General features: G+C 35.3%; 1 protein-coding gene across 8 annotated transcripts in view; it reads left to right on the top strand.

Annotated features, from left to right (window-relative positions):
• Nucleotides 1-26570, top strand: part of LOC134656249 (small conductance calcium-activated potassium channel protein) — a 278759-nt gene that overhangs the window by 235586 nt on the left and 16603 nt on the right. For all 8 annotated transcript variants that reach the window (XM_063511759.1, XM_063511758.1, XM_063511757.1 and 5 more), the window contains exon 5: nt 25175-25377. In XM_063511759.1, the coding sequence (XP_063367829.1) occupies nt 25175-25377 (203 nt within the window). The remainder of the gene's footprint in view (nt 1-25174; nt 25378-26570) is intronic.

Genomic DNA, 26570 nt, shown 5'->3' with positions numbered 1-26570 from the left:
GTATTCGAAAAGGATAGCTGACGCCACTGGTGATCGTAGATCTGGCAGCTTCCTCGCACAAAGAATAAGTATTGCGATACAGCGAGGAAATGCTGCCAGTATCTACGGAACTATTCCGCAGGGGGATATTTTGTAATTATTTATTTTAAGTTTAGTTTTATTTATTTTTAGATTTAGTTTTTAAGTTTTGTAGGTTAGTTATTTAATTATGTTTTTTTTCCTAGTTATGTAATACATAATAATATTGCAATTTTCAATTAAATGTAATAAAGTGCTGTCGTCATTTGTATTCCTATTAAAACCGTGGGACGCTAGAGGATATGACTGGTATCCCTACAAAATATCTAAGATCTCTTTTTAAAAGGTTTGTCATCTACAAATATATGATCCAAACTTGGCTCTCATCCCGACGAGTATTTAGGCTACGTCAGGCGTGTAACGTGAGTGAAAGCAATCAGTCACTGCTCGTTAAAACTACGAGTTTTTGTTGCCAAACTATACTCTGATGCACGATAGCTTGAATTGACGTTTCAAATGGACTAATCCAAACTTTATTACAGCCACACAGAATCGTAATATACAATGTTATCGACAATAAAATAACATTTCGTTCCATTCTTTTGACATTAAGTAATGGCTTGATTACTCGACATTTCGGTCTAAATGAATTATACCATTTAGTTTTATATGTTGTAGACTTTTAACCCACAAGAATTATTTACTAAAACTACCATTTTAAGAACTTTCATTAACTTATATCAAATGAACATACCTATTTTTTACATTATAAGTACAGTAAACTGAGAATACTTTGAATCACGAGGAAGGATTGATCACGATATTATATCATAAAGTTTGTGTTCAAATATCAACTCTTTTTTTCTCAAAAATCGATACTCAATGTTTTGGTATGAGTAAGAGTAGGTCCATTAAAACACTGTCCATTATAATAATTATACATAATTTGTACCTATATGAAAAAAAATATCTATTAAGCTTTCCTTTATTCATGTACTTACAAACAAATAGGTCGGTAACACTAAAGCTAATAAAGAAAACAACCTTAAAGTGAAGATATTACAATTTTACGTTATACGTATTATCATGGTTGCATGTGGAACTGACGTAATAAGTATGTATCATATAAGACTGCCTGAAGTGCACATACAATTAAAGTTTCATATTAATAATAAGTTTTTGGCAAAAATTTCATTTTTGGTACAAGCTTTTATCGCTGACTGTACTTTTCTTACGACAGACAACTAATACTTACCGAGACAATTCTAAAAACCCCTAACACAATTAGGTTGCGTTATTTCATCACAGTGTTCCTATGGCCACCTCCTGTCTCCATCATGAGATCAGTTCGACAGTACCATATTATTGTATTGTCAATGTCATCAGAACTACATACAGCTGCCAATTTTTATGACGCTACGATCCTTAGAAGATGGTTAAATTAGTTACCTTAGATTCCATTACATAGTTACATACAGGTCGACCTAATAATAGCTTGTTAAAATCATCCAAAGCGCACTTGAACGAACTATCACTGCAAAGAAATAACAAGCTTTACCATACAAAATATAATTTAGTACCTATAATGAAAAATAATAACCTGGTAAAGACAAAACTATTAACCAAGCCTAACGTAATTAATACCTACTGTCCTAATGACCGTTTTCATGCTAAAACAGCATTGCAGTACATGAAAAGCCTATTAAAATTTGGACCGTCATTAAGAGCATGATTGTATGTCTGTGGTTGTTATTCAATTAAATTCGTAGTTCAACAAAACTTTACCGAAACATAAAGCCAGTAAATTCAGGTTTTAATAAAACAAGAGAAGGTCAAACTAGTGATACAGTAATTAGTGAATTCTCTACGGTTCTCAACTTGCTTTGCAAATAATTAATTTGCTTGTTACGTACGTTTGATGTTAATATTAATTTACCGTGGAGGACGAGAAGTGCTATAGAGAATAAGGGAAAGTCCTTGCATACAATCAAACGACTCAAAGTAAGGTTAAAGTAAAATATACATGCTTAGATTAAACTCATTTACAACAAGTTGGTACCTAGTCAAGGTTATTGTCCATGACACAATTCTCATTTTTAAACTGTAGGGTTAGTTGTTGATCAATGAAACACTAAAAGTTTAAGCCTTCCTATCTCTGGTGTTTTTAAAGTTATGAGTGTGATATTTCGTAAGAAGATAAACAATTTATTTGGCTATCATATGGCGTTCTTGGTTTCTCTTATTTTTAACTTATTTTTAACAGTTTCTGTATTATAAAGCTTTTTTTGAAAAATGAGTTTTGTTTCATTGTGTACTTGTGCATGTTTTCAATGAAACACTCTAATTTTTACAGTGAAACAGATGTAATATATATAGTCTACCATGAAACATCCTTAATAAACATTGAAACGTTGTAATAAATAAGTTACATTAATACATACATCCTTTCAATCAATTAATGAGAAAGGAAAGGAGAAAATAGTGGTAGGCTGAAATTTGTTATTTAAAAGGTTTCCAAAATATGGAATCGTTATAAGATTGCTGAAATATCTAAAAGCGAAAGACTTGTTTCATTGTACGCACACCTAAGTTTCATTGTGAATCGAAAATCTGGTCGGCACTTACGGCATGCTGCGAGAAAGGCGCCTTTTATGTCCACGGAGCATGATTGCCAACTAGGTGGACGCGGTAGGGTTTTAAGCATCTCCATGCTTGATATCATACACTTTCTTGCAACATAGTGATTATAAACGACTGTTTCAATGTTAGACATGTGACCTTAACCTTCCCATCAATGAAACATTCAACATATAAACTATCCTATCTCAGCCATTTCTAAAGTTAAGTATCTTATATTTTGTCATATGATAGACAAATTATTATCAATTTTCATGGTATTTTAGTTTCACAAATTTCGCACATAGTCTTTAATTAATTAAAAAAATAATGAGTTTGTTTCATTGTGTACTAATACTGGTGTTCAGTGAACATCATGTTTCATTGTTTACTACATAAATATGTTTCATTGTGAGACTAGGGGGTGTTTTTTTAAACAATTAAAAAAAAGTGCACCAAAGAGTGAAAGAAATTTAAAAATATTTAGCTCCAAAGTAACTTTAATACACATAAAACACAACAAAAAATTAAATAACGCCAAACTAGACTCTATATCTTGGTAAAAAATTGCGAAACATAAATGAAAAATATTACTTTTGTCACACGAATTCACAATAACGCTCGTAGCAACGTGCTCCTTCTCCGAGGCGCGCTCGCGTATTGGGGAGGTGCTGGGGGTCCTTGAGCCTGCCCTTGCTTGACAGACGGCACTAGCTGATAACACCTAGTTTCCGAGATATGGCAAAGTTTCACTGTGTACGATTGTTTCAATGTTCGACAACTGACCCTATATAAGTATCTCATATTATTATAGGATATGAAAAGATGAAACTCGTTATATTAAAATTAAAGCAATAGTATTAAAAATGATGATTTACAAATATAGTAATCCCACTAACCCGGGGTTAAGCGGTTAAACCGTTAAACCAGTGTCAAATTGTACTGGTAACCATGTTAACTCCAGGTTTAACCGATAAACCCCGGGTTCGTGGGATGGTACAAGTGGTACTAAAAGTACTAAGTTATAGAGGCCCAACGGAGCCGACATGTCTTTTTGATAAAGGCTTCTTTTAAATAAGTAGATAAAAAAAAAGTACTAAGTAATTAAATTTTTCAAAGCTAAAACAATGAATGAGCTTAATAACTTTAATCCCGAAAACCCTAGCTTTTCTGACACAATTTGTTCAAACTAATTGCTTTAAAGCAGCTACAAAATAGTTCATTAAAGCCCGCTTAGCCGTTAACAGAAGTTGGCCAGGACAAAGTTCGTCGCCTGGAGTATACGGGGCTAGTAATAGAAAATCATAAACATGCAGTTACTGTTTGTGCCCCAAGCACGTTTCAGGCCCCGATGAAAACCTCCCACTGTAATGCCAACTTTTGTGTTATAATATTTTTTTATTGCTAGGCTGTATTTATTATGATGGAATTTTTATGCGCACTACAAGGAACAAATACGATTTGGAATAAGTAGAAAAGATGTTTTGGATCCGTAAACCATAAAATTTTTCGTGATTTGAATTTTTACAGCACACATAATATTTGTTATTTATATTTTACGTAATAATTGGTGCATCGTATTAAACTTTTTAAAGTCTACACAAACGTAACGACGACGTAACGACACTGAATCCTGTCTGTATTATTTATATACGTACCTACTGGAACATTTTTGTAATTTTATCTGCCGATTCATAGTTGTATATTATGTATACTAGTTTAAATTATGACTGAAAGACGATAAAAGAAAAAGAGCTAATCATGACTGGCCAGTTATCACGAATGTAAGAAGCGAGTTAAATCTACGTTAAATATCAAGACACGATACAACACGATACATACGATATTCTTACAAAGAAATTGACAGTGATGCTAAATATTCTTGTGTATGATAAATAAGTAAATACAACTTTTAAGTAGAAAATTGTTTAAACGTCCTATTGACGGCCTTAGCATGATTGGTGAGCTGCATGTTACTTTCTTCAGTGGGCAGTTGGCAATTCGTCCTCCGCACAAAATAGCTGTAAAAATACTAAAATATCGATTCCTCTTCGAAGTTACTTGCGCCATTCTCGCCTACTAAAGTTTTCAGAGCCTCGTGAACGCCTCCATCAATGCAGGAGACGACTATAACCATTGCATACAGAGCGCGATCGAGTCTAACGGTTACACAAACTAGTATACTACTAGTAACTTCGAGCTCCTTTAAATATTCGTAATAGCAGGGCGCATTTATAGCAGTTTGCCTGTATTCGACTTGCCAGTGATCGTTAAGCGATTGACTCCACTTCTGGTTAACGAGCATTCTATGACGCGCTGCTTCCATGCTCGGTGCATACCTGATCGCAGTTCATACGCTGCGAGTTATAATTAATGAGCGGGACCAGAACTCACTAATAAGGAATCTTTTTAAATCTGCTTGAATTTCCATTTTATGATCGTTATAATGGGTATCGCTTCTTTGTCTCAAGTTATTTTTGATCTTTTTAACATCCATCATATTCAAATAAGGAACTTAACTTAGAGGCAATTTGAATGATTATTAATGTATTACCTTAATTACGTATTATCACATAAAAATATAATAGCAAGTAAACATATTTAGGCATAAATTCGATGCAAAGCTTTACGTGTTCTCGATCTTGCAACATAATAGCTGTAAAGCCTTTTTAGGGTTCCGTAGCCAAATGGCAAAAAACGGAACCCTTATAGATTGGTCATGTCTGTCTGTCTGTCTGTCTGTCTGTCCGTCTGTCCGTGTATATCACAGTCACTTTTCTCCCAAAACTATAAGAACTATACTGTTGAAACTTGGTAAGTAGATGTATTCTGTGAACCGCATTAAGATTTTCACACAAAAATAGAAAAAAAACAATAAATTTTTGGGGTTCCCTATACTTAGAACTGAAACTCAAAATTTTTTTTTTATCAAACCTATACGTGTGGGGTATCTATGGATAGGTCTTCAAAAATGATATTGAGGTTTCTAATATCATTTTTTTCTAAACTGAATAGTTTGCGCGAGAGACACTTCCAAAGTGGTAAAATGTGTGTCCCCCCCCTGTAACTTCTAAAATAACAGAATGATAAAACTAAAAAAAAATATATGATGTACATTACCATCATGTAAACTTCCAACGAAAATTGGTTTGAACGAGATCTAGTAAGTAGTTTTTTTTTAATACGTCATAAATCGCCTAAATACGGAACCCTTCATGGGCGAGTCCGACTCGCACTTGGCCGCTTTTTATTACTCTAAAGCGATGTGTGGAAATTGAAGAAGCGAGGTGAACAAGGGCTTATTTGAATAGTTTTTGATGTTTAAGTCCGTCTTTGTTTCTCTCATTGCTGCACTTGCATGTAAGTGTGTCATTTTCAACTTTATTCTCGCATTTACACCCCATTTCCTGTGTCAATTTTATGAGTAATAAAAAGGAAGAGTCACACTTTATTTAAAATCTCATTTTACCCTTAGAGTTGGAAAAGAGGATAAACCAGTTGAGAGAGCGTTGGCACATAATATTAGATGATACAGTGACGCTTTCAGACTATAGTAATAAATACAAATGTCTTCGTTAACTTAATCAAGACTTATTCCAACTAGATTTGTTTGAAATGGAACTTAGTCCTAGACTGAAAATGTTAAGTACCTAGACTTAAAAAAAATATGAATTTTCCTTAATAACTACTTAACTGCTTACTTGGAAGGATAAAATAACCTCACCGGTAGTTAACGATATATATCGTAAACTAACTACAAGCCTATATAATAGCTCATCGCAAAACATGAGCGTCGCCAGCTCGCCACTTTGATAAACTCCGACCCTATCTAGATGTACGTAATGATTTCGAAACTTGTACGAGACTTTGTGGTTTCCCGTAAAATATATCCTTACGTTAACAAGAATGCATAGCAATTTGTTTCGGAGTTACAAATGAAGCATAATTATTGTGTCATTTATTGCGACGGAATTTTCTTGGTAGGTACGCATTTGTGCTCGAGTAATCGACAATTTAATGTAACATGTGTTAATGAAAATTTCTTTTGCGGTTTTTCATAAGTAAGAATATTTTTATGAGATTCCGAAAACATGTCTGATGTTTAAAAAAAGAGAATTCAATTTATTAGAGTCGTAAGAAAAAGAAAATATTATTAGGGTACATTTAAAATTCCGGACAAATAAGATCAAATTGAGTTACATTCGTGTTTAACATAATTTGTATTTTACTAAATACATTTAGCAAATTAAGATAAGAAAACTTTTCACGAATTATCCTAAAAAGATGTCTTTTAAAGGATGATGACAGCCGCTGTTATTATAATAATTGTGAAATTGTTTCCTGTATTGTAATGATATATCGTTCATTATTCGATATTAAACTTTCGTGAGACATATTTTAAACTGTTTAGACGACAACGGTTTCACTCACTTGAATTTTTAGTCGCTATTGGCGACATGTTAATGCCCTTCGGGGGTTCTTCCTCAGGCTTGAGTGCTCGCGGCGACTGCAACTCGTGCACTCATTATTCTTGCCTGAAAGATCATAAATTTGCAATTAATTATCCGTTTATTTCACAATATTTTTTATAATTCATTTGTAGTAGTACCTATAATGTACAAATAATTACATACCATAACAATTCAAACCCGTTCCTTGTCGCCTCTGGTGAAAAAGTGCCCATAATGCTCGCAGCGTTACCACGCTGGATGGTAAAGCCTTTGCACCACACACGACTCGGAGCGGGGGTCCTCTCCCTTTTGCCTGTCGACGGCATATGTCACTAACAAACTGTTCGCGTCAGCACCCCAGTAGCCCGCCGTTTCCACCGCAAAAGGGACGAAATATACTTATAAACGTACAGTAATATTATTTGAGTTGGACGAAGACGCTATATCCAACAACTGGATTACCTAACGTATTAAGAGTCATACGAACCTAGCCGCCGCCGTAATCGAAGTGACGCTCTCATTTTAAAACGAAATTCTGAAATAAAATGAAATTTGTCATGACCATTCAAGTAACATTTATCTTTTGCCCGGTACTATTTTTCGTTGTTAAAAATTGTAATGCAAATAAATAGGAGCGAGTAAGAAGTTTTTCATACCTACAAAGCTTTTACTTGCTCTATTTTGTTCGTATAACAAGTTTTAGCAACAAAAAAACAACGGGTTGCACTCCGGGAGTGCTGGCAGAAGTGAAAACTCAATCACTATTACAAAATGTCTGCAGCACTATGTATAATTGAGGTTAACGCCATCTAGCGTTATTTAGTCGCATTACTTGAAGCACATTACTGTTACTACTCGAGTTATATTAATACCAGTTAGATTGAAACTTACTAGATGGCATTTAAATCAATAAAGAAAAACTCAATGACAATGTAAGTTTTTCGATCAGGTCACGTGTCCGTCTTACGGTCACGTGACCGTAAGACGGTCACGTGACCTGTCGCGAGTTTAACATTTTTTCCCCACCTCAAAAAGTGCACAGCGCCGCTAAAGAAGTTTTCACTTCAAAAAGTAGTAGGTACCAGAATATTCATGCCAAGCTTCATGTAATTTTAGCATGTCCTTGTAAATTTAGAGCTGAACTTCGAATGTATAATAGGAGCGGCTTTTTGTGGCGGGTTCGTTGACTCTTAATAATGTGCGTGACGTAAGTATTGCGTGATAACTTGATAAGACACTCCACAAGTTGCGATTCTTGGCAAGTCATAGTTTTATTGGTTAAGACAATGTTCGATGTTATCTTGACTATATCTTTGCTTGTTTGTTTTCATGATTACCTCATACATAATGAAGAACGTTCTATAATGTATCTAAAGCTTGAACACTAAATAATGGACAAACAAAGTTAATACGGTATGTAATATGTATAGTAAAATAAAAATTAAAGCCTTTTACGAAAAAAGAAAACATGACAGTGCATCAAGAAAATAACAAGTAACAACGGTTGCACTCCGGGAGTGCCGATAGAAGTGAAAACTCACCTCACTATGTTACCGACGCCCGGTAACACGATACATACGTGTAGCGGTGGTATTCTATTTATTTATTATATATTATTATTATTCACACTTTTCCATTGACATGTTTATTTACATACTGCCATGACAACGTCAAATTATTTGAACGTAGGTAAAGAGTCTAGAAAAGGAGTCCGCAGCATAAATGTCAAATAACATTGAGTTTTTCTTTATTGATTTAAATGCCATTTAAATTATGGGTGGCCACCTTACGGGGCTTACGGTCACGTGATCGCCTTACGCCCCTTACGGTCACGTGATCGCCTTACGCTGTCTCGAGTTTATCATTTTTTTCCCACCTCAAAAAGTGCCCAGCGCCGCTAAAGAAGTTATCACTTCAAAAATTGGACAATCTTACACAAATCAACCTAAGTAGTCCCACAGTATACAATAAAGGCTCATTTAGACGGTGCGAGAACTCGCATGCGAGTTTCATTACATTGCGTCATTTGGTCGGTCGGCTGAATTGTTGTAACCTCAACAATGGTCTGCGCTGTAACTATTTAAAATCGTATACGAGTTCGTGCGCCGTCTAAATGAGCCCTAAGGCTTATGCTGTCGGTACTATTTTTATAAATTGCCCCCGGTAGGGTCACTACCGACTAGGCTAGAAGGCCGTTTTATGATGATCATTATGTTTAAATAAACTTATCTGTACCCCGTCTTGTAACCCTATTGTTACTTAACTAAAGAACTTTGAATAATATATTAAATAAATACTCAAATCAAATGATGTTGACCGTAATATTGCGAAACTAAAACGCTTAGTGAGAAAAGAACAAGAATACCGAGTGGAAAACACTTAATATTCCCCTAAGTGCCAGAATAGTGGAGCTACTTTGTTATAAAACTAGACGTGTGAGGCCGGGGCTTTGAAACGGTCTTATCTACTCCAACTTTAGTGAAAAGTGAAAATCTGCTGCAACCTCTCGGACATGATGCCGCTTAAGTAAATAACTAGTTCGTTGAAGCTATTTCATTATGTAATCTTGCAACGGAAAATGTTGGATGTTTTAGTTGCGGGCTGCGGGCCGATTCTGTTAACGATTTGTTAAGATTTTGATCTTGTTATGATACGACCTTGATATGATTTTTTTTCACGTGCATTGTCGCACTCTTCAATAAAAGAAAGTAGGTACTCCTATGTTAAAATCCGGCAACGCACTTACAACCCCTCTGGTGTTCTAGGTGTCCATGGGCGACGGAAATCAGGCGATTCATCTGCTCGTTTGCCTCATATATCATAAAAAAAGTAAAATGGCAAATAGGTATATATCCATAAAAAATACTGTTTAGTCAGAATCGGCCTGTTGTTTATTTGAATTCGATGAAGGAGTTGCTATAAGATGTTAATAGTATTTTATGCAAACGTTGTTTAAGAGAGGTCAAAAATGGCGAGTGGCGTGACACTGTGGTTCGGCTTGTATGGAGAAAGTGAAAAATCGATTTCTCCAAAAGTATCAAAGATATGTTCAAAATAAAAATACGTTTATGTTTGTTGTTTTAAGGTCTAATAAAAAAACAGTAATAAGAAGTTTTACTGTGTATATAATATCATTAAAAAAAATCAAACTGATAACAAAAAAAATATGCAGAATACATACAATTTTAAAACCTTATAAAAATACAATCAAAACATATATGACACCGTATTCTTCAATAATATGATAATACCCATACTTAATATTAATTATAATGTAAAAGATATATATTTAAAATTAAAACTTATATATTTACAGAGATACAAATATCGTACAAATTGTGCAACACAAAATATTTCACGTCACGTCTCAGCCACCTTAAAAAACTAATTTAGATTAACTAATACTTAAAAATAATCTAAAATGTTATTTAAACATCTAATAAACTAAGTATATATTGTGAATACAATTGTTTTTTCTTCTTAGGTGGTTTCCCAAGGCCATTAATCATAGGGTCCGATAGGAGACGATTTAAGAGATCCGGATTCGTCTTGGTGCGTGACATCTTCCGAGTATTGTTAAGCCTGAACTGCTTAATATTTTTATTTGTGGACTCGGCAGCTTCTTCTGAAAGCTCTACTATTGGTAACATCACTTGGTTAATCACTGTAGCTCCATGAACGATTACTTTATGAACAGAAGCTGGCATATAGTACCATTCATATTCTTCTATCAGTTGCCGGGCCATTTCTAACGCATAATCATTATATTTCACTGAATTTATTTTGTACCTAGAATTAATACACTTTAAAATTGTTCCAAATCTATCAACAAGCGCTTTTAATGCCTCTTTAACTTATTATCTAATACTAAAACACTTTCTGTAGACGAGGTCGTACCTATATGTAAGTCTACGGCTTCTACACTATCTAACCACTCGTTATATTAAGCAATAACTTTATCCCTATTTCTAGTTTCTTACTTCCAAAATGTTGATAAACTTCTTCTTAAACTATTATGTTGTAGACTGCTAACACTAATGTTTTCAGCCTCTTCTGGTAGCTGTTGCACAAGTATTTGGTGAATATTGCGTGCCCTGTCCGTATATGAACCATCGGTAGCGCACCAAAATTCAAATATGTGCATCCTCGAAAACGTGCAATGAAAAAAAGTATCTGAAAAGAAACAAAAATCGTTATAAAATATATTTCAAGATTGGTAAAAACACAACAATATTTCGTAGCGGGTGCTACGAAAGTCGTAGAGGGCTTACAGCCTTCAGGGTCGCAGGGTTGCGCAAACAAAATACAATGACCCCATAACTACGCTTTATGGGCAATACGACGCCCATAGTGTCATTGCTGACATGTGGCGGCACAATTTTGAAAGCTACCGTGAATACTCTTAGTATGAAATAACTTGGTAACATTAAGAGGTTACGTAGACCCCAAGCTAATCGATCTTATTAAATAAATAACATGGTATTAATAAAAAATAATAATAATACATACCTTTGTTTACAACTTCCATAATGATGCAATTGATAACAATTAAAGAATTTAAAAATATGTGTAGTAAACAAGCTTTCACTTGACCGTGTCACTGATAACGCTAATTACGCGTGGTCGATGTGCACACTTCGAGGGTCCGAAAATTAATGATCTACTTAAATAATTTAGAAACTATATATAGTCTTAGGTGGTATGGCTATTAGTTAATAATTTGCCATAGATAATCTTTACCCAAGTCACTATGGGTTTCCTAGACTTATGGCCTACTACGGAGCCACTGTGCGTGAGTAACAATTTTCGGCGAATAAAGACGCCACGAGTATTTTTTGACTCGGTTAAACATCGTTGCATACAATACTTTTTCTACAACCAAGCACTTACTTTGTAATAAAATTGTAATTTTAACAAATATTTTTAATTCAAGAAGTAGCAGAAATGGAGGGTACGGGCGGGAAAAGAATGAATGAATGAATGAATGAATGAAATTAAAAAAAAACATACTCGTGTCTACGGTTCACTTATTTGTCAGAGATGTGACATTTAAAATAAGGTTGGCAACACTGTATTTCATTCAATATTTTGTAAGTGGTCATTGCACGAAGTATCGTAAAATCGCCATAAAGATACTGCGTGTATGCATAAATATTTTTTTGGGGAATAGATTTGTCTTGACAACTACGATAAGGTAGGGTTTTAAAGGTGTGTGCACGACCCTTTAAATGACAAATAAAAAAGTACGGGAGTAGAAAAAGATCATTATTAAATTCTGATGTTTATTTCAAATATGAATTAAAACAACCTTGAAGGCATGAATTAGAAAAATATACGCAGACGTAATTAAACATTTTCTAATTAGCTGAAGCCTATTTTACGAGAAGATGCTTGTCAGTGTCAGAAACATCCCTAATCTTATTAAAGTTAGGCAAAGTGTGGCTTTTCGCTTGTAGGACCGTTGTTGATGTCAATTTTGTTATTAAATTTAATTTCCTCCTGTACATAATCTCCTTAGAATTAAATGATTTGCAACTTGGAGCTCCTAAATTGGTCACTTTTTCTTTAGTGTTCACACACGTTCTAGATATCACTATCTATATCAGTTTATAATTTATATATACAATAAGTAGTAGTGCTACTACTTAAAAAAAACAAATCAATATTCCATAAAATTATTTGAGAAGCCGTTAAATATCCGTTATGAATTATATTTACTTTTTTATTGCGTTGAAATAAAATTATTTGTACTTATTCAAAGTTTTAACTGTTTTGCGAATGACAACCACAATGAAAAAGCGTGTGAGGACACTAAGTTATAAATGTGAAATAATTTATGATTTATTGAAACTAACCGTAAATTGTTCAGGGTCCCATTATCGTAAAACTTCTTTTGTCTGCCCATCATATTCAAAGGGTCCCTCGTTTTTTATTCCGTGCCACATACCTAATATAATAGATCTAATTTTATAGGCGGGCACTCGTAAAGTGTAAGTGTAAGGCCTGAGTGGACGCTCGAAGCGGAGCGTTCGTCGGGGCGGGGCGTGCGGCGTGCATGTTAAACAAATGCAAACGTATAGGAGCGGCCTTAGTGCACGCTGCTCAAATTACTTGTGAGCCCGACGCCACGCTGCACGCGCCGCCCAACGCTCGGCTTCGAGCGTCCACTCAGGCCTCACACACAGTCTTCCTTTTGACAAGTTTGGCATTACCCATCGCCAACTTAAGTATATTTTAATACCTAATATTAGGTATCTTAGGTATTTTAGGTATAATACGAGTACCATCATTATTCATAACCATAATCTTAGCGAGTTTTACTCATCATTAAGCTGATCCACACCCACGGAAAAAGGGCGGTTTCGTCACGCACACGCAAACGCTATTCCAGCAAAAGTATTCTATTATATTGCTTATAATAAAATCTAGTTTTAAATGTTGTTTTTACTGCATACAAAGACTGTCCCAAAGAGAAAGGAATACACAAAAAATGAAATTTTATTTAACTGACGCCTGTCCCACTTACCCTCGTTATGCTGAAATTGTAATTAAATAAGAAAAAGTTTTATGCTTGGTTTGGCAAAAACCGACGAAAACCTTGGCATGGAGATAATGCCAATCTAGATAAGATTAAAATCCATACTTAATCATTATTGTAATTGCGAAATTCTGTCATCTACTGTTCCGTAAGATACTTTTTCACGTGAGAAAACGGTATATACTGTTTTTTTCTGGCGTTACTTTTCTTTAAACAACGGTTGCATAATAATATTTTCTGGACGTTTTAAACCTAAAATTTGTGATAGCTAACATTTACGTTCTCACTTTGCTTAAAATTCGCTGCAAGTCTTGTGTAAACGGTTATAAAAATTGGGTTTACTTTTTAATTTTATTTGGTCAGTTAAATCTGGAAATTTAAAATTAAAAAACGGAACTTTTAGATGTTTGAACACGGGACCATTATTGTACTGTCATGCTGTTGCGATTTAACGATTGTGGCTATCAGAATATACATAAATACTAAATACATATTTTTAGTCCAATTCGAATGTACACTAACGTCAGAATGAAATCTAATTATAATAAGATACCTACATAATTTACGTTTGGATATCCGACATTCAATACACGAACTCACTAAACGAAAGACACGGACTTCATCACATTACTGTCTTCTTAATCAATATGGCCTAATGCAATAATTTATTATATTCTTTTTTGAGACACCGCGACATTATTTTTCGAATGCAAAAATACTGGACTCACCAAAACACAAGTTTTAACGCAACTTTTTTATCTTCTCTTAAAGCACTCGTCCTTAAAAAAATATACTTAGTGGTATTATAGAGACTGCTTCCCTGCCGCCTAAAACTTTTTCTATAAGGAAACTGAAGTAGTCTATTGGATTGGATATTCTGGATATTTTTCGTGACATGAAACTTAATGTTTGGGTCTGTACAAAAATGAGATCCTCCGTCTATTGCGGCATCTTTGACAAAATATTATTTACTTTTTAACGTGAGTAAATTATTAACTGTCGTAATTGAATGTATTTTCCTAATATCGAGTTACTGATACTAGAAAGCTGAATAACAGTTTTGAATGATTCTCGGTTAGTTTCACTGACTTATATTGACCGGGATATGAACCGCGTCAACCGTGATTTGATTACCTTTTGTATTGTTCGTCGAAATATCGATATCGGGAGCTCGAAAACAATACAAAAAGTAATCACAGTCCATATGCCGGTCGATATAAGTCTAAATTATAATACAATTTTGTATGGCTGTCTAAATTATCGTATTACAAATTAGACACATTTTTTATTTAAAATTAAGTAACATGTAGTATAATATAAATTAATATACATGTTTGTAGTTAAATGCGGAATAGGTCAAATATGAACTGCTATTAGCTTTGTTCACCATTGCCAATGAATACAAAATGTATTTGTGGGGTTATAGTTTGTTTGTTTCAATTCGAATTTGTTTGTTTCCTATTTTAAACGTTTTAAGTCCATTGTGACATGTTAATTAATTTATAATGAACAATGCCAGTCAAAGCACTGATTTAAATTTTCACGATTTTCGCTTATGACGGGACTTAACGCCAGTCAAGCTTTTCGGCTATGATATTAAATATAGGTTTAAATTTCAGAAGCCAGCAGCGTGAAGGAACATTTAGCCGGGTACCTATCGACCCTAGTTCGACCAATTTGCAAATAATATTATAAATTTGCAAATTTCTGTACCTAAAAGTGTTCCAGAATATATGCTCTTCTATTAAAAAAAAATTGAGAATGTAAAAACGAGGTTCCTGTTTGCTTAAATACGTAACATGGACCCGACAGTGTACTTACTAGGAGGTGTAAAATAAAGGGTCACCTTGAGAGTGTTGCCATGCAGTCAGTGTTTACCAGTATTAAAAATAAAAACTGGCGAAGTGCGAGTCGGACTCGCGCACGGAGGGTTCCGCACCATCAACAAAAAATAGAGCAAAACAAGCAAAAACGGGTCACCCATCCACTGACCCCGCCCGACGTTGCTTAACTTCGGTCAAAAATCACGTTTGTTATATGGGAGCCCCAGTTAAATCTTTATTTTATTCTGGTTTTAGTATTTGTTGTTATAGAGGCAACAGAAATACATCATCTGTGAAAATTTCAACTGTCTAGCTATCACGGTTCGTGAGATACAGCCTGGTGACAGACAGACGGACGGACAGCGGAGTCTTAGTCATAGGGTCCCGTTTTTACCCTTTGGGTACGGAACCCTAAAAAGAGGTCCCGCATTGAAAAAGGTGCCATTTCCAACCGGAATCAACGGCGCATACGGAACGGAATAGGTACCTACAAAATATTAAGAAACAATATCACGTAATTTCTAATCTAGAGAGCAAAGCTTTCTTCAGTTGTTACAAATGTCGTTTGACTGTACGTCGTTGGCTGGGCGCCAGAATTTTGTTTGTCTTTTTGCCAAGTTAGGAGAGAAATCTGTCGAGTGTTTATCTTGTTTTATTATTTTTTACAATTTTCAATTGAACTCGTGATATTGTAAGTAATTTTAAATACAATATTTGCTTCTAACTTTAAAAATATTGGTACCTAAGACATTGTTCGTAACCCAGCTGCATTCATTTGTTTTCCTTTTGTCACCAAATGAGATAAATTCACATTAGCATCGTTATTCAGCCGGTGAAACCTGCGGCGCCGCTATCATTGAACGAATTACCGTTCCATACGTGTTCAGTGTTCACTTGCTTGCACTGAATCCATTGAATGCGTCCGATGTCGGTTAGCTTCCTGAGCTGATAAATGATGACGTGTTGTTGGAATTGTACGCTCGCAGAATTCCTTTTAGGTTTAGAGCGTTTTCGCATTATCCTATACCACTACAAAGAAGCAAAACGTAAAGTTAAAAAGTAAATATACCTAAAGGTTCGTAAAGATCCAACCTTTAGGTTTACTGATTTTAATTGAAGCTTTGATTACGGAATTACAAAAGTTACTGAAATTTCACGACTACTTAAATTGTACAGTCAGCTGCAGAGATAACCGCCACTTCATAGAAATTTGTTTGCAGGACGGGTCAGTTATCTCTGCAGCTGACTGTACTATTCGGTAATACAACGCACAATACGTTCCTATTAAATAACTACCTCACGATTTATCTACGAGTAGATAACTTAACTACTATCACAAGTTTCGAATTTATGGCCACCACTTTGTATTTTAGCTACAGCAATAAAACCACTGTAGTCTAGAGGCTATAGTTAAACATTTATCGGAGGTTGATTCTAATTAAGAAATCTGGTTTTGATACACCTTAACCAAAACCATATATTGTTAAATCTAAATCGGGTTCCAGACTTATTCAAGTGGGGAGTAAACGCACATTTTATTGAAATTCTTTATTTAACTTCTTAAAAAATTACGCTTGTTAAAAATATATGTTAATATCATAAATTATGTGATGTTAAATGAAGTGGTGTGTCTTGTGTCACACAAATTGTATCCCATCATAGTTTACGATTTATCTTGGGTATGAGACGAACGCTATCGGACATTATTTGCCAGTTGATTTATGGTAGCTACTCCGCGTTACCATAATATCCCTAAAAGGACGTAAGTATATATAAAACTTAAGGTGACGGTAGAGGTGGGTAAATTTTCAGATTCTGTCAATTTACCCCATTTCACACACAAGCGCACTTCACGCACACTACCTCACTTTACTGGGACAGGTCACTGACCCATCAAGTTTTTTTTTAAGATAGCGTTTTGAGTTTAGTGGCCTCCTTTTAGGAAAAGCGTTCCATTGAAAGAAGAAAGAGAAACAATACATTTAATCTTGCTTTCCTTGTCTGTTCATGTCACACGTGACGTATTTAAATTCTAATAATTCATTTGGTTGTTGACAATTTTCTACATTATGGCTTTGTCGAGATACGCGTTTTCTAAAGTTAAACCGAATAAAACCAGATGTCATTAAGTCAGATGTAAAATTTTATTTACTACTCTATACGACTTTTCATAAGGCTAAAAATCAATTAAATGAGAATTTAAATAAATAAAGTTCCGGCAGGGTGCAAAATTTAATTAAGGCGGACAAAATAAAATTTGAAAATATATGGAAACAGTGTTGGCTAATGTACCCCTAATATCTTTACCGATTTACTTTTATGTGGTATATTCGCCTTTTGTTTCACTATTAAATTAATACAATTAAAATAAAAAATATTATACCGGTATTCCACCGGTATTATTTCAGTGCTGAAGCGATTATCTTCGATCGTAGCCTTGATAATGTAGGTGTTGATAGTTACTTACGGCGATAGGAGCGGCAATGAACCCCGTGCAGAGTAGAACGTGAGGTGCGTTGGGATAAGTGCATATATCTACTTATAATTCTTTGGCTGGTTGGTAACCCTCTATATTTTATTTTTTGTTTTACTGTTATTAGGTTAAGGGAGTTTTAGGGAGTGAAAAAAAAATGATTTTCGTTTTATGCGCTCGCGTGATTGCCGATGGATTATAATTAGACAAAAGAACTTGTTTTCCACGCATCGAATGTAGATCCCTATGACACTTCCTCCAAGTCTTCTCCAATAATGTTTATACCGTATTTTAATTACCTACCTTAAATGTCTTTTTTTTTGTGCTATACATACTTCAAAAAAATCGCTGGAGGCCTAGCGGTAAGAGCGTGCGAATTGCAATTCCGGCTCGTACCAATGAGTTTTTCGGAACTTATGTACGAAATATCATTTGATATTTACCAGTCGCTTTTCGGTGAAGGAAAACATCGTGAGAAAACCGGACTAATCCCAATAAGAGCCTAGTTTACCCCCTATGGGTTGGAAGGTCAGATGGCAGTCGCTTTCATAAAAATTAGTGCCCACGCCAATTTATGGGATTAATTACCAAGCGGACCCCAGGCTCCCATGAGCCGTGTCAAAATGCCGGGACAACGCGAGGAAGATGATGATGATGTGACACATACTTCCAAAAAAATCTACAAATATTTTACGTGACAACTGCTTATAAGTAAATATTATGTAGGTACACTTATAAAGTATAAAGTAGAAAATATCTTATAGGTACATAATATAAAAACCGATCATGTACGAGTAGGATTCACTATGGGTTCCACAGTTACACATTTTTATTGCATATTTTTTGTTTAAGACCAACTCACCTATTATAGGACATAGGTCTTCCATTAATCTTTTGGCGTTGAACTATTTTTTAACCGACTTCCAAATCTAAAAGGAGGAGGTTATCAATTCGGTTATGTTTGTTTTTTTTTTATTTGTTTTTTTTTTTATTATTTTTTTTTTTTTTTTTATGTTTGTTACTCCATATCTCCGTCATTACTGGACCGATTTTGAAAATTTTTTTTTTGATTGTATGTATATGCATACAGATTGGTCCCGTTTTTGTCAAAACCCGGTTCTGATGATGGGATCCATGAGGAATCGAGGGAACTCCTCAAATTTTAAAGGCATATGTATAGAATTTTATATATTTTCATCAGAAAATCAAGCATTTACATTAAAAACTGTGGGATTTGATGAAGTGGAACTGCTGATGATGAACAGAACTCTTCAACGACGCATAGTACCTACACGTTTAGTGATTTTGAATTTCGATTTTGACTTGGACTGGGCCCCGGACTTCGGACTCGGACCCGTACTCGGACTCGGAGCCGGACTCGGATCCGGACCCGGACCCGGATCTTGATCCGGAAAACCACTATGATACTTAAACTAAAAAAACACTATGATTACCATAAAATGTATAGGTACATATTACCAAATAAAGTATAAGCGCCGTTAAGTGGGTTAGGCTAGTAGTTAGAGAAGTCGGTTTTTTTCTATTAAAGATTATTGTATATGTATTTATGTGATACAATTCTGAGTTAGGTTATGGTACATTTTTGCTCACCTACTTATAATTATGTATTATATCTGATATGTCACATGATACCAAAAATCGCCGCAAAGTTAAAAGTTCATTTATTTACGTTACTCATCTTCGGATCACCGACTTACTACTTCCTTACTTGACATATGTGTACTAAATTTCAATTGAACTAGTCCAGTAGTTACGGTGAAAATTGGCTTTAACAAAATGGCAGACACACGAGTGATCTTATAAGGGAGATTATTTTCCTTGAGTGAATGGTATGCATTTACCCCAATGCACCTCACGTTCCACGCGGCGCGGCGTAATCTGGCCCCTATTTCACCACGGTGACAGGTACGACAAAAACATCACTGTTATTGACGCCATAGGCATCCATGGACTACAGTTACCGCTAACACTGATTTAAACTTTCACGATTTTTACACATTATTAAATTGTACAACGGAACCGCAAAACGTTCAAGCGGATAAACAAGACCAAGTGCGGGTAGTTCGAAAAACTCGCGCGGTTAGAAGATGCTGATGTCAACTTAAGCCAGTCTTCTCCGAGATCACGGGGACAACGCCGTCCTCGAAACGTCGGAGGTAAATCTTAAAACTTAGATACGCGATTAAGTCCCGTTGTACAATTTAATAATACAGTTACCGCTTACCATCGGGCGGGCCGTATTCGTGTTTGCCACCGTCATTGTACCTATTATTAAAAAAAAAAACTTTATTATATCGGATAAAACAGACATTTCTCTCGCGAAAAAATCTTGTGACAATTGTCACAAGATTTTTCAAAGAATTTTCGGTAAGTCTTGAAAGGAAATGAGTTCTGTGTCGCAATTTCGATACAGTTGCCGTGTTTCTTGTGACAATTGTCATTAGCTTCGCAAAATAAGAATTTTTTAGTGGCAATATAATGGAGTTTATTTATTTATTAAAATGTTGGTGGCAAACAAGCACATCGCCCGTCCGATGGTAAGCGGTTACCGTAGCCTATGGAGGCCTGTGACGTCAGCAACAGTGATGTCGACAACTGTCGCACCTGTCACCGTGGTCGTGGTGAAATAGGGGCCAGTAAGTACCTAATAATCGCAGTGGTCTTAAGTGTCACAGACCCTACTGGCGCGTAAGTCCTTTATGACAATTTCTGCCTATTTTAAATTCTTCAAAAAAAAAAGAAACCGAATAATTATATCGGACTACCGAATTTTCACGAGAATCAGTTGAGAAATGTGATATGCAAAGGAGAAGAATTCGGACATACGAAAGCATTTTTGCCCAAGTTGAAACGGAGACCTTCGCCAACGCTCGGTCAATGATGGTTTAGGTACAGCTAGCTGCAGAGAAAAGGTACCACCCCTGCATACAATTATCTATCTGGTCGTACCTTTTCTCTGCAGCTGACTGCCATTTTTATAGGTGTACACCTATAAAAATGGTTGTCCCTGCTGTAATTTTATACCGGTACCGTACTTTGTATTTCAACCGGTATAGTTTTACCTTCAAAACGAACCGGTATTGATAAATAATAACGGTACCATACCGCTTATACCGTAAAGAAAGCATGATGCAGTCTCTGCTTTGCACAATTATTGTGTGGACAAAATTCTTATAATCACCGAAACATACATACCTACGCACATAATGTCATTGAAATAAAACATTGTTATTTTATAGTAAATTTATATAATACTCGATATATACACATAACAATAACCAGACCGCAGCGGTATTGGCCTGTAAGCTTCATCTCTTGTCTCCAAATCCGCAAAAACTAGTTAGTACTAAATGCTGGTCTTGCTGTTATTTTATTCTTGAAGATTATGGCTTGTTTCTTGATTATTGAGAACAGCACGTAATCGCACACATATAGACGGAACGAACGGCAACAAAGTAGGTGTAGACACTAAGACTTTCAGGTATTAAACGAATTACGCTTCGTATTAATAGGTAAGTAATATTTAAATGAATATATAATATTCTCTAACGTAAATACAAGATTACAATTGACATCAAATGTCATTGACGTACAGAAGTCATATACTTTTTTTTAATGACGCAAAATTGATACCAGCATAATGAAAATCAATCCCAATCAGTAAAACGAGTCTTTAAACTTTTTTCATTTTAAGCGGGTTTTGAAGGAACAAGTTACTTAAATTCAATTGTAATCGTATTGTTTTAGGATAGTTTACTGCTGTTTTCGATCGTTACGACCTGTAAATAACAACAAATCAAATTTTAAATAAATTTATTTACCCTATTTTTTGAAATACAATTTATCTACTGGTATACATTTTCGTATGCGTATATGATGAAATGTCTAAATAATGTCAAAAACGAGCTACGACGATGTACACGTCTGCTTCGATCCAAGGCCAGTGGCCATCTGACTCGAAGAAGAATTTTGAGTGATGTCGTCAATGTATGGAAATTGTACGAAAGTTTACATTTGGGATTGAATTTCTGTGTTGTATTTGTGAGTAAAAATATAAGTAGATAATAATTTGCTAGTTTAGTTATCTAGCTTTCGAAATCACACAACAACTCAATTACTGTTAAAGGCAAAACTGTAATGCGTGTTGCTCAAACGGAACTCCATATTTTGATTTTTGGGTACTTTTAGTGTCGATTTGTAGAGAATTACAGCAAATAAAAAATATTATGCCGTGAAGAGCCGGTACACGGCTTCTTCGTGAACAAATTTACGTATAATTTAATGCAGTTATTAAACATTTCTTGAACAAATTGATTGCACAAAGTGAGCTCTAAATCGAAAACGTCATATACCGTCCCCTTAAGCCACTTACCTCGTTCTAGACAAGAACAGCATGTTTTCCGGATGATACACGGCCACTCAGAGACAGAAATATTTTTTGTTGAACGGATTATGAAAGTGTACATAACAAGTGATTTATATTTTCAGTATTACGCTTGACAGGTTTATAAAATATCTTATACTTGTACCTTAATGTAAGGATCATGAAGAAGAACGACATAACAGTAGTTTGTTTTAAGAGGTTAAGGCAGCAGAAGCGGTTGAGGAAACATTATTTTCACCGATCTCTGATGGAACAACTTGTACGTCGTGCAAATTATATTTCGTCGGCTAAACATTCTATTTGCAATTTTAGTCAGATAAAAATGTTGTGTAACAAATTAACCAACATTGGGTTTCATTATCAACTAATTAAGGAGATTTTTTATAATTACGTAGGTATAGTAAGCATCAATAGTAGCAATTGAAACAATGCTCTAAAAGTATGTGCCATCGTTAAATTATTTACCATCTCTTCAGTACGCATTCTAAAGTATCAGTCACAGTTAGGGTTTGCAATCCGGATCCGAAATGTATGAAATTATCCGGATCTGGATCCGGATCCGCGGATCTTCCCATACATTACGGATCCGTCGTGCAAACCCTAGTCACAGTGTATTTGTTCTACATGCAGGGACTTATTGATAATTATTTTTGGCGCGTAGTTTGATCCGTTACTTTTGATTGTGACTGTATTTATCCCATTTTCTAATCGCAATGTATAGTAGTAAATTTCTAGAATGATAATAAAAAAATACTAACTGTAGGAAAGTGGAAAGCTAACACACCGTGCTATCGGATACAAAACCGTAACTAACATCCATCATCCCAGAGAGGGTTGTAGTTTTGATCTATGTTTGTTCACATGGACATGGATCGATGGATGTATCACTCGTAGGTAGTTATATTGCGTTGCTAGGCACATTTTCTGACGACAGAAATATGAAAAACTCTTATTATGGCTTCGTAGAGTGTAGTTATTCAAAACTTTAAAGTTTACTTATTACTCGTATCAGTCCTTCTGGGAATAAGTGATACAGTAAGTAATATCATAATACCCACTGATTTAGCTCTACAATCTTTCTTTCTGTCTCAGACGTTGACCAATTTGTACGTTCATTTGAATAAACTTTCATTCATAGTATGTATACATTTTTACTGTGACAAAATAAGAAAGGGAAGCAAATCCATTACTCAAGCTCCGTGATAGACAGATTAATGTATTAATAACTTACGAAATCGAAGTTTCTTGATTCAAAGAGGAGATCGCATCGCTACTTACTAAACCCTTAAGTCTGAAACTAAAGTCCAATCAGGATTGTTTGTTTGGGGATTGCAAAGTTTGGAAACAATTCACGTTGCTCGGAGTGACTGCTTCCTAGGTGTTCTTCAAATTCAAATTGAGTCAGTTGTCCCTTTTGTTAGAAAGATTAAATTCTTACTTCGTGATCGAAACTTTAACCGGTCTTTTGCGGGAACAAATTTACATATAAGACGCGAATTATGACTTCCGTATTACATTACTTTTCAGTAATGCAATATACCAAAAAGTGAATAAATCGTCGATATGATAAAATAAGTTTAATATAAATTGAGAAATGCATCTGGGCCCCATATATTCCACGACTCTTAAGGCACACTTATCCCACGTACGCAACGTATGCAATGCACTATGTCATAACATCTGAACCCTGAAATTTGTATGCTTAGAAATATACCTGTCATACGCAACGCAACGCATGACAAGTATGGTTCTAAGCATAGAACTTTCAGGGTTCAAGTGTCATAATGCATTGCACACGTTGCGTACGTGGGATAAGTGTGTTTTCGCCTTTATCTTTCCGCATAGAATCTACCCTATTTATTGCTAACAAAATTTTTTTTATCAAGTTTGAATTTTTGTTTCTTAAGAAGTAAAGTAACTATTTGTAATCATAATAAACTTGTAATTATTTAAGAACCCGATTGACAAGTATAACGAATATTGATAGCATTGTATCACTTCCACAAATAACGCGAAACGGCATCTCGTATTAACTCAAATTCCGTCGGTTATTTTAGCACACACATTCAATAATAGTACCCTTCCTTTTTGCTACTACAACCATCATCATTGTGTAACGTCGACGTAAATGAACAAGGGTTTTGCTCAAATTTCTAAATGGAGAGAACATTTCTCAATTTGCTGGACTTGAGAAGTGAAGTGGATAGAAATCGTGACAAACTGACATTTTTGTAAAGCATCGATTTGCTGTGTTATTTTGTGGGTACCCATAATATATCAGAGTTCATTGTTATTGTTGAGTTGCCAAGGTCGTATTTTAGTATTTTTAGAAGTACGCAGTTAGGTGTTAAGCTTATGTGCTCCACATTCCGCCTTCATTCATGGGCAGTAAAAGTTATATCCTATGGATTTACGATGATATTATTTCATATAATACTATATTTTATGAATTATACCTGGATCGTCTTAAGAGTCAATTCTACTAGGGATTTTCTTCAGTTATTTGAATTAAATTCATTCATGTCATGCTTAAAATAAATGGTAACATCATTTTCACATTATCATACAATACTTTTTACCGTCTATAAAATTATCCTAAATGTAAATACGGGACAGCCTTCTTTCCAGAAAAAGACTTTAAATTCCCATATAGTTAGCAGCATTAATGCACCCAAAAAGACAAACTAAACAATAAAACTAAACTACACGTATAATAAAACTTAAAACAATCTTATAAATAAAAAATGCTCCCCAGGTCGCTGTCATGTGTTATGGTGCCCAGAAGACTGGCAGCTTTACCTTTGGTTTAATATGATTTCACAAATAAAAATGAATACTTAATCGTTTCAGCTGCGAAAGCCGGTGTCGACGCTCTCGATCCCCGGCGCGATGAAGGCTTACTCCGGCGGGCGGGACGCGTCCACAGAGGAGGCTGGGGTGGCGCTCGTTGGCGTACACAGCGAGTACCCTCGCTTCGGCGAGGAGCGGGCGCTCGGCGGCGGCACCTACAAGGGCGGGGGGGCGGCTAAGCACAAACCTAACATAGGATATAGGTTAGTACAGTCAATGTAACTTTTAATAAAATACTTAAAATATGTCACATAATTAAAGAAAAGAATCGGGCAAGTGCGTGTCGAACTCGCGCACGAAGTGTTCCGTACTAAAGTGTCATTCAATAGAACTTGCTAACTATGTAAACAAAAGTTACTAGTAAATTGTCATTCAGTGTCAATTTTAGTATGGCGGTTTGTTTACATAGTTCGCAAGTTCTATTGAATGACACTTTATCTATTGTTTTTAGTATTTGTTGTTATAGCGGCAACAGAAATACATCATCTGTGAAAATTTCAATTGTTCAGCTATCACGGTTCATGAGATACAGGCTGGTGACAGACAGACGGAGCCGAGACAGTGGCCGAGACATTGCTAAAAACTCTTTTTTGTCAGGAAAAGTTCTGTCTGCATATTAACGACAAATTTTAACTGATTTAAAAAGTCAAAACACCAAACTAGTGCTTGAAAAAAAAAAACCGGCCAAGTGCGAGTCGGACTCGCGCACGGAGGGTTCCGCACCATCAACAAAAAATAGAGCAAAACAAGCAAAAAACGGTCACCCATCCAAGTACTGACCCCACCCGACGTTGCTTAACTTCGGTCAAAAATCACGTTTGTTGTATGAGAGCCCCACTTAAATCTTTATTTTATTCTGTTTTTAGTATTTGTTGTTATAGCGGCAACAGAAATACATCATCTGTGAAAATTTCAACTGTCTAGCTATCACGGTCCGTGAGATACAGCCTGGTGACAGACGGACGGACGGACGGACAGCGGAGTCTTAGTAATAGGGTCCCGTTTTTACCCTTTGGGTACGGAACCCTAAAAACGACAACAGCAAAATTGTGAGTTTATATTCAAATTGTGTTGACGATGCGATGTCGGTCAGTAAGCATTGTTATCTGCCTCAATAGTAACTATATGATTCGATGAAGCAGATACAATTCTGGTCAATACGCAAAACAACCTTATGGGCTTGGAAAACCATGTTTTACGTATTTGTACTTTCGGTGTAATTATTATATTATACATATCAATATAATAGTTATATCTAAAATTACAAATTAAAATTAAAATTATAAATTAAAAAAAGTCATAACGCTTCAAGTCATTCCCGGCGCAAAGGTGCCCATGATGCTCGCAGCATTGCCACGCTGGATCACCACGGACAGCCTTTGCACGAGAAACGACT

The sequence above is a fragment of the Cydia amplana genome, chromosome 18 (assembly GCF_948474715.1).
Source record: "Cydia amplana chromosome 18, ilCydAmpl1.1, whole genome shotgun sequence".
NCBI lineage: Eukaryota > Metazoa > Arthropoda > Insecta > Lepidoptera > Tortricidae > Cydia > Cydia amplana.
Note: the sequence above shows the minus strand (reverse complement) of the source record. Positions and strands in the feature narration are given on the sequence as shown.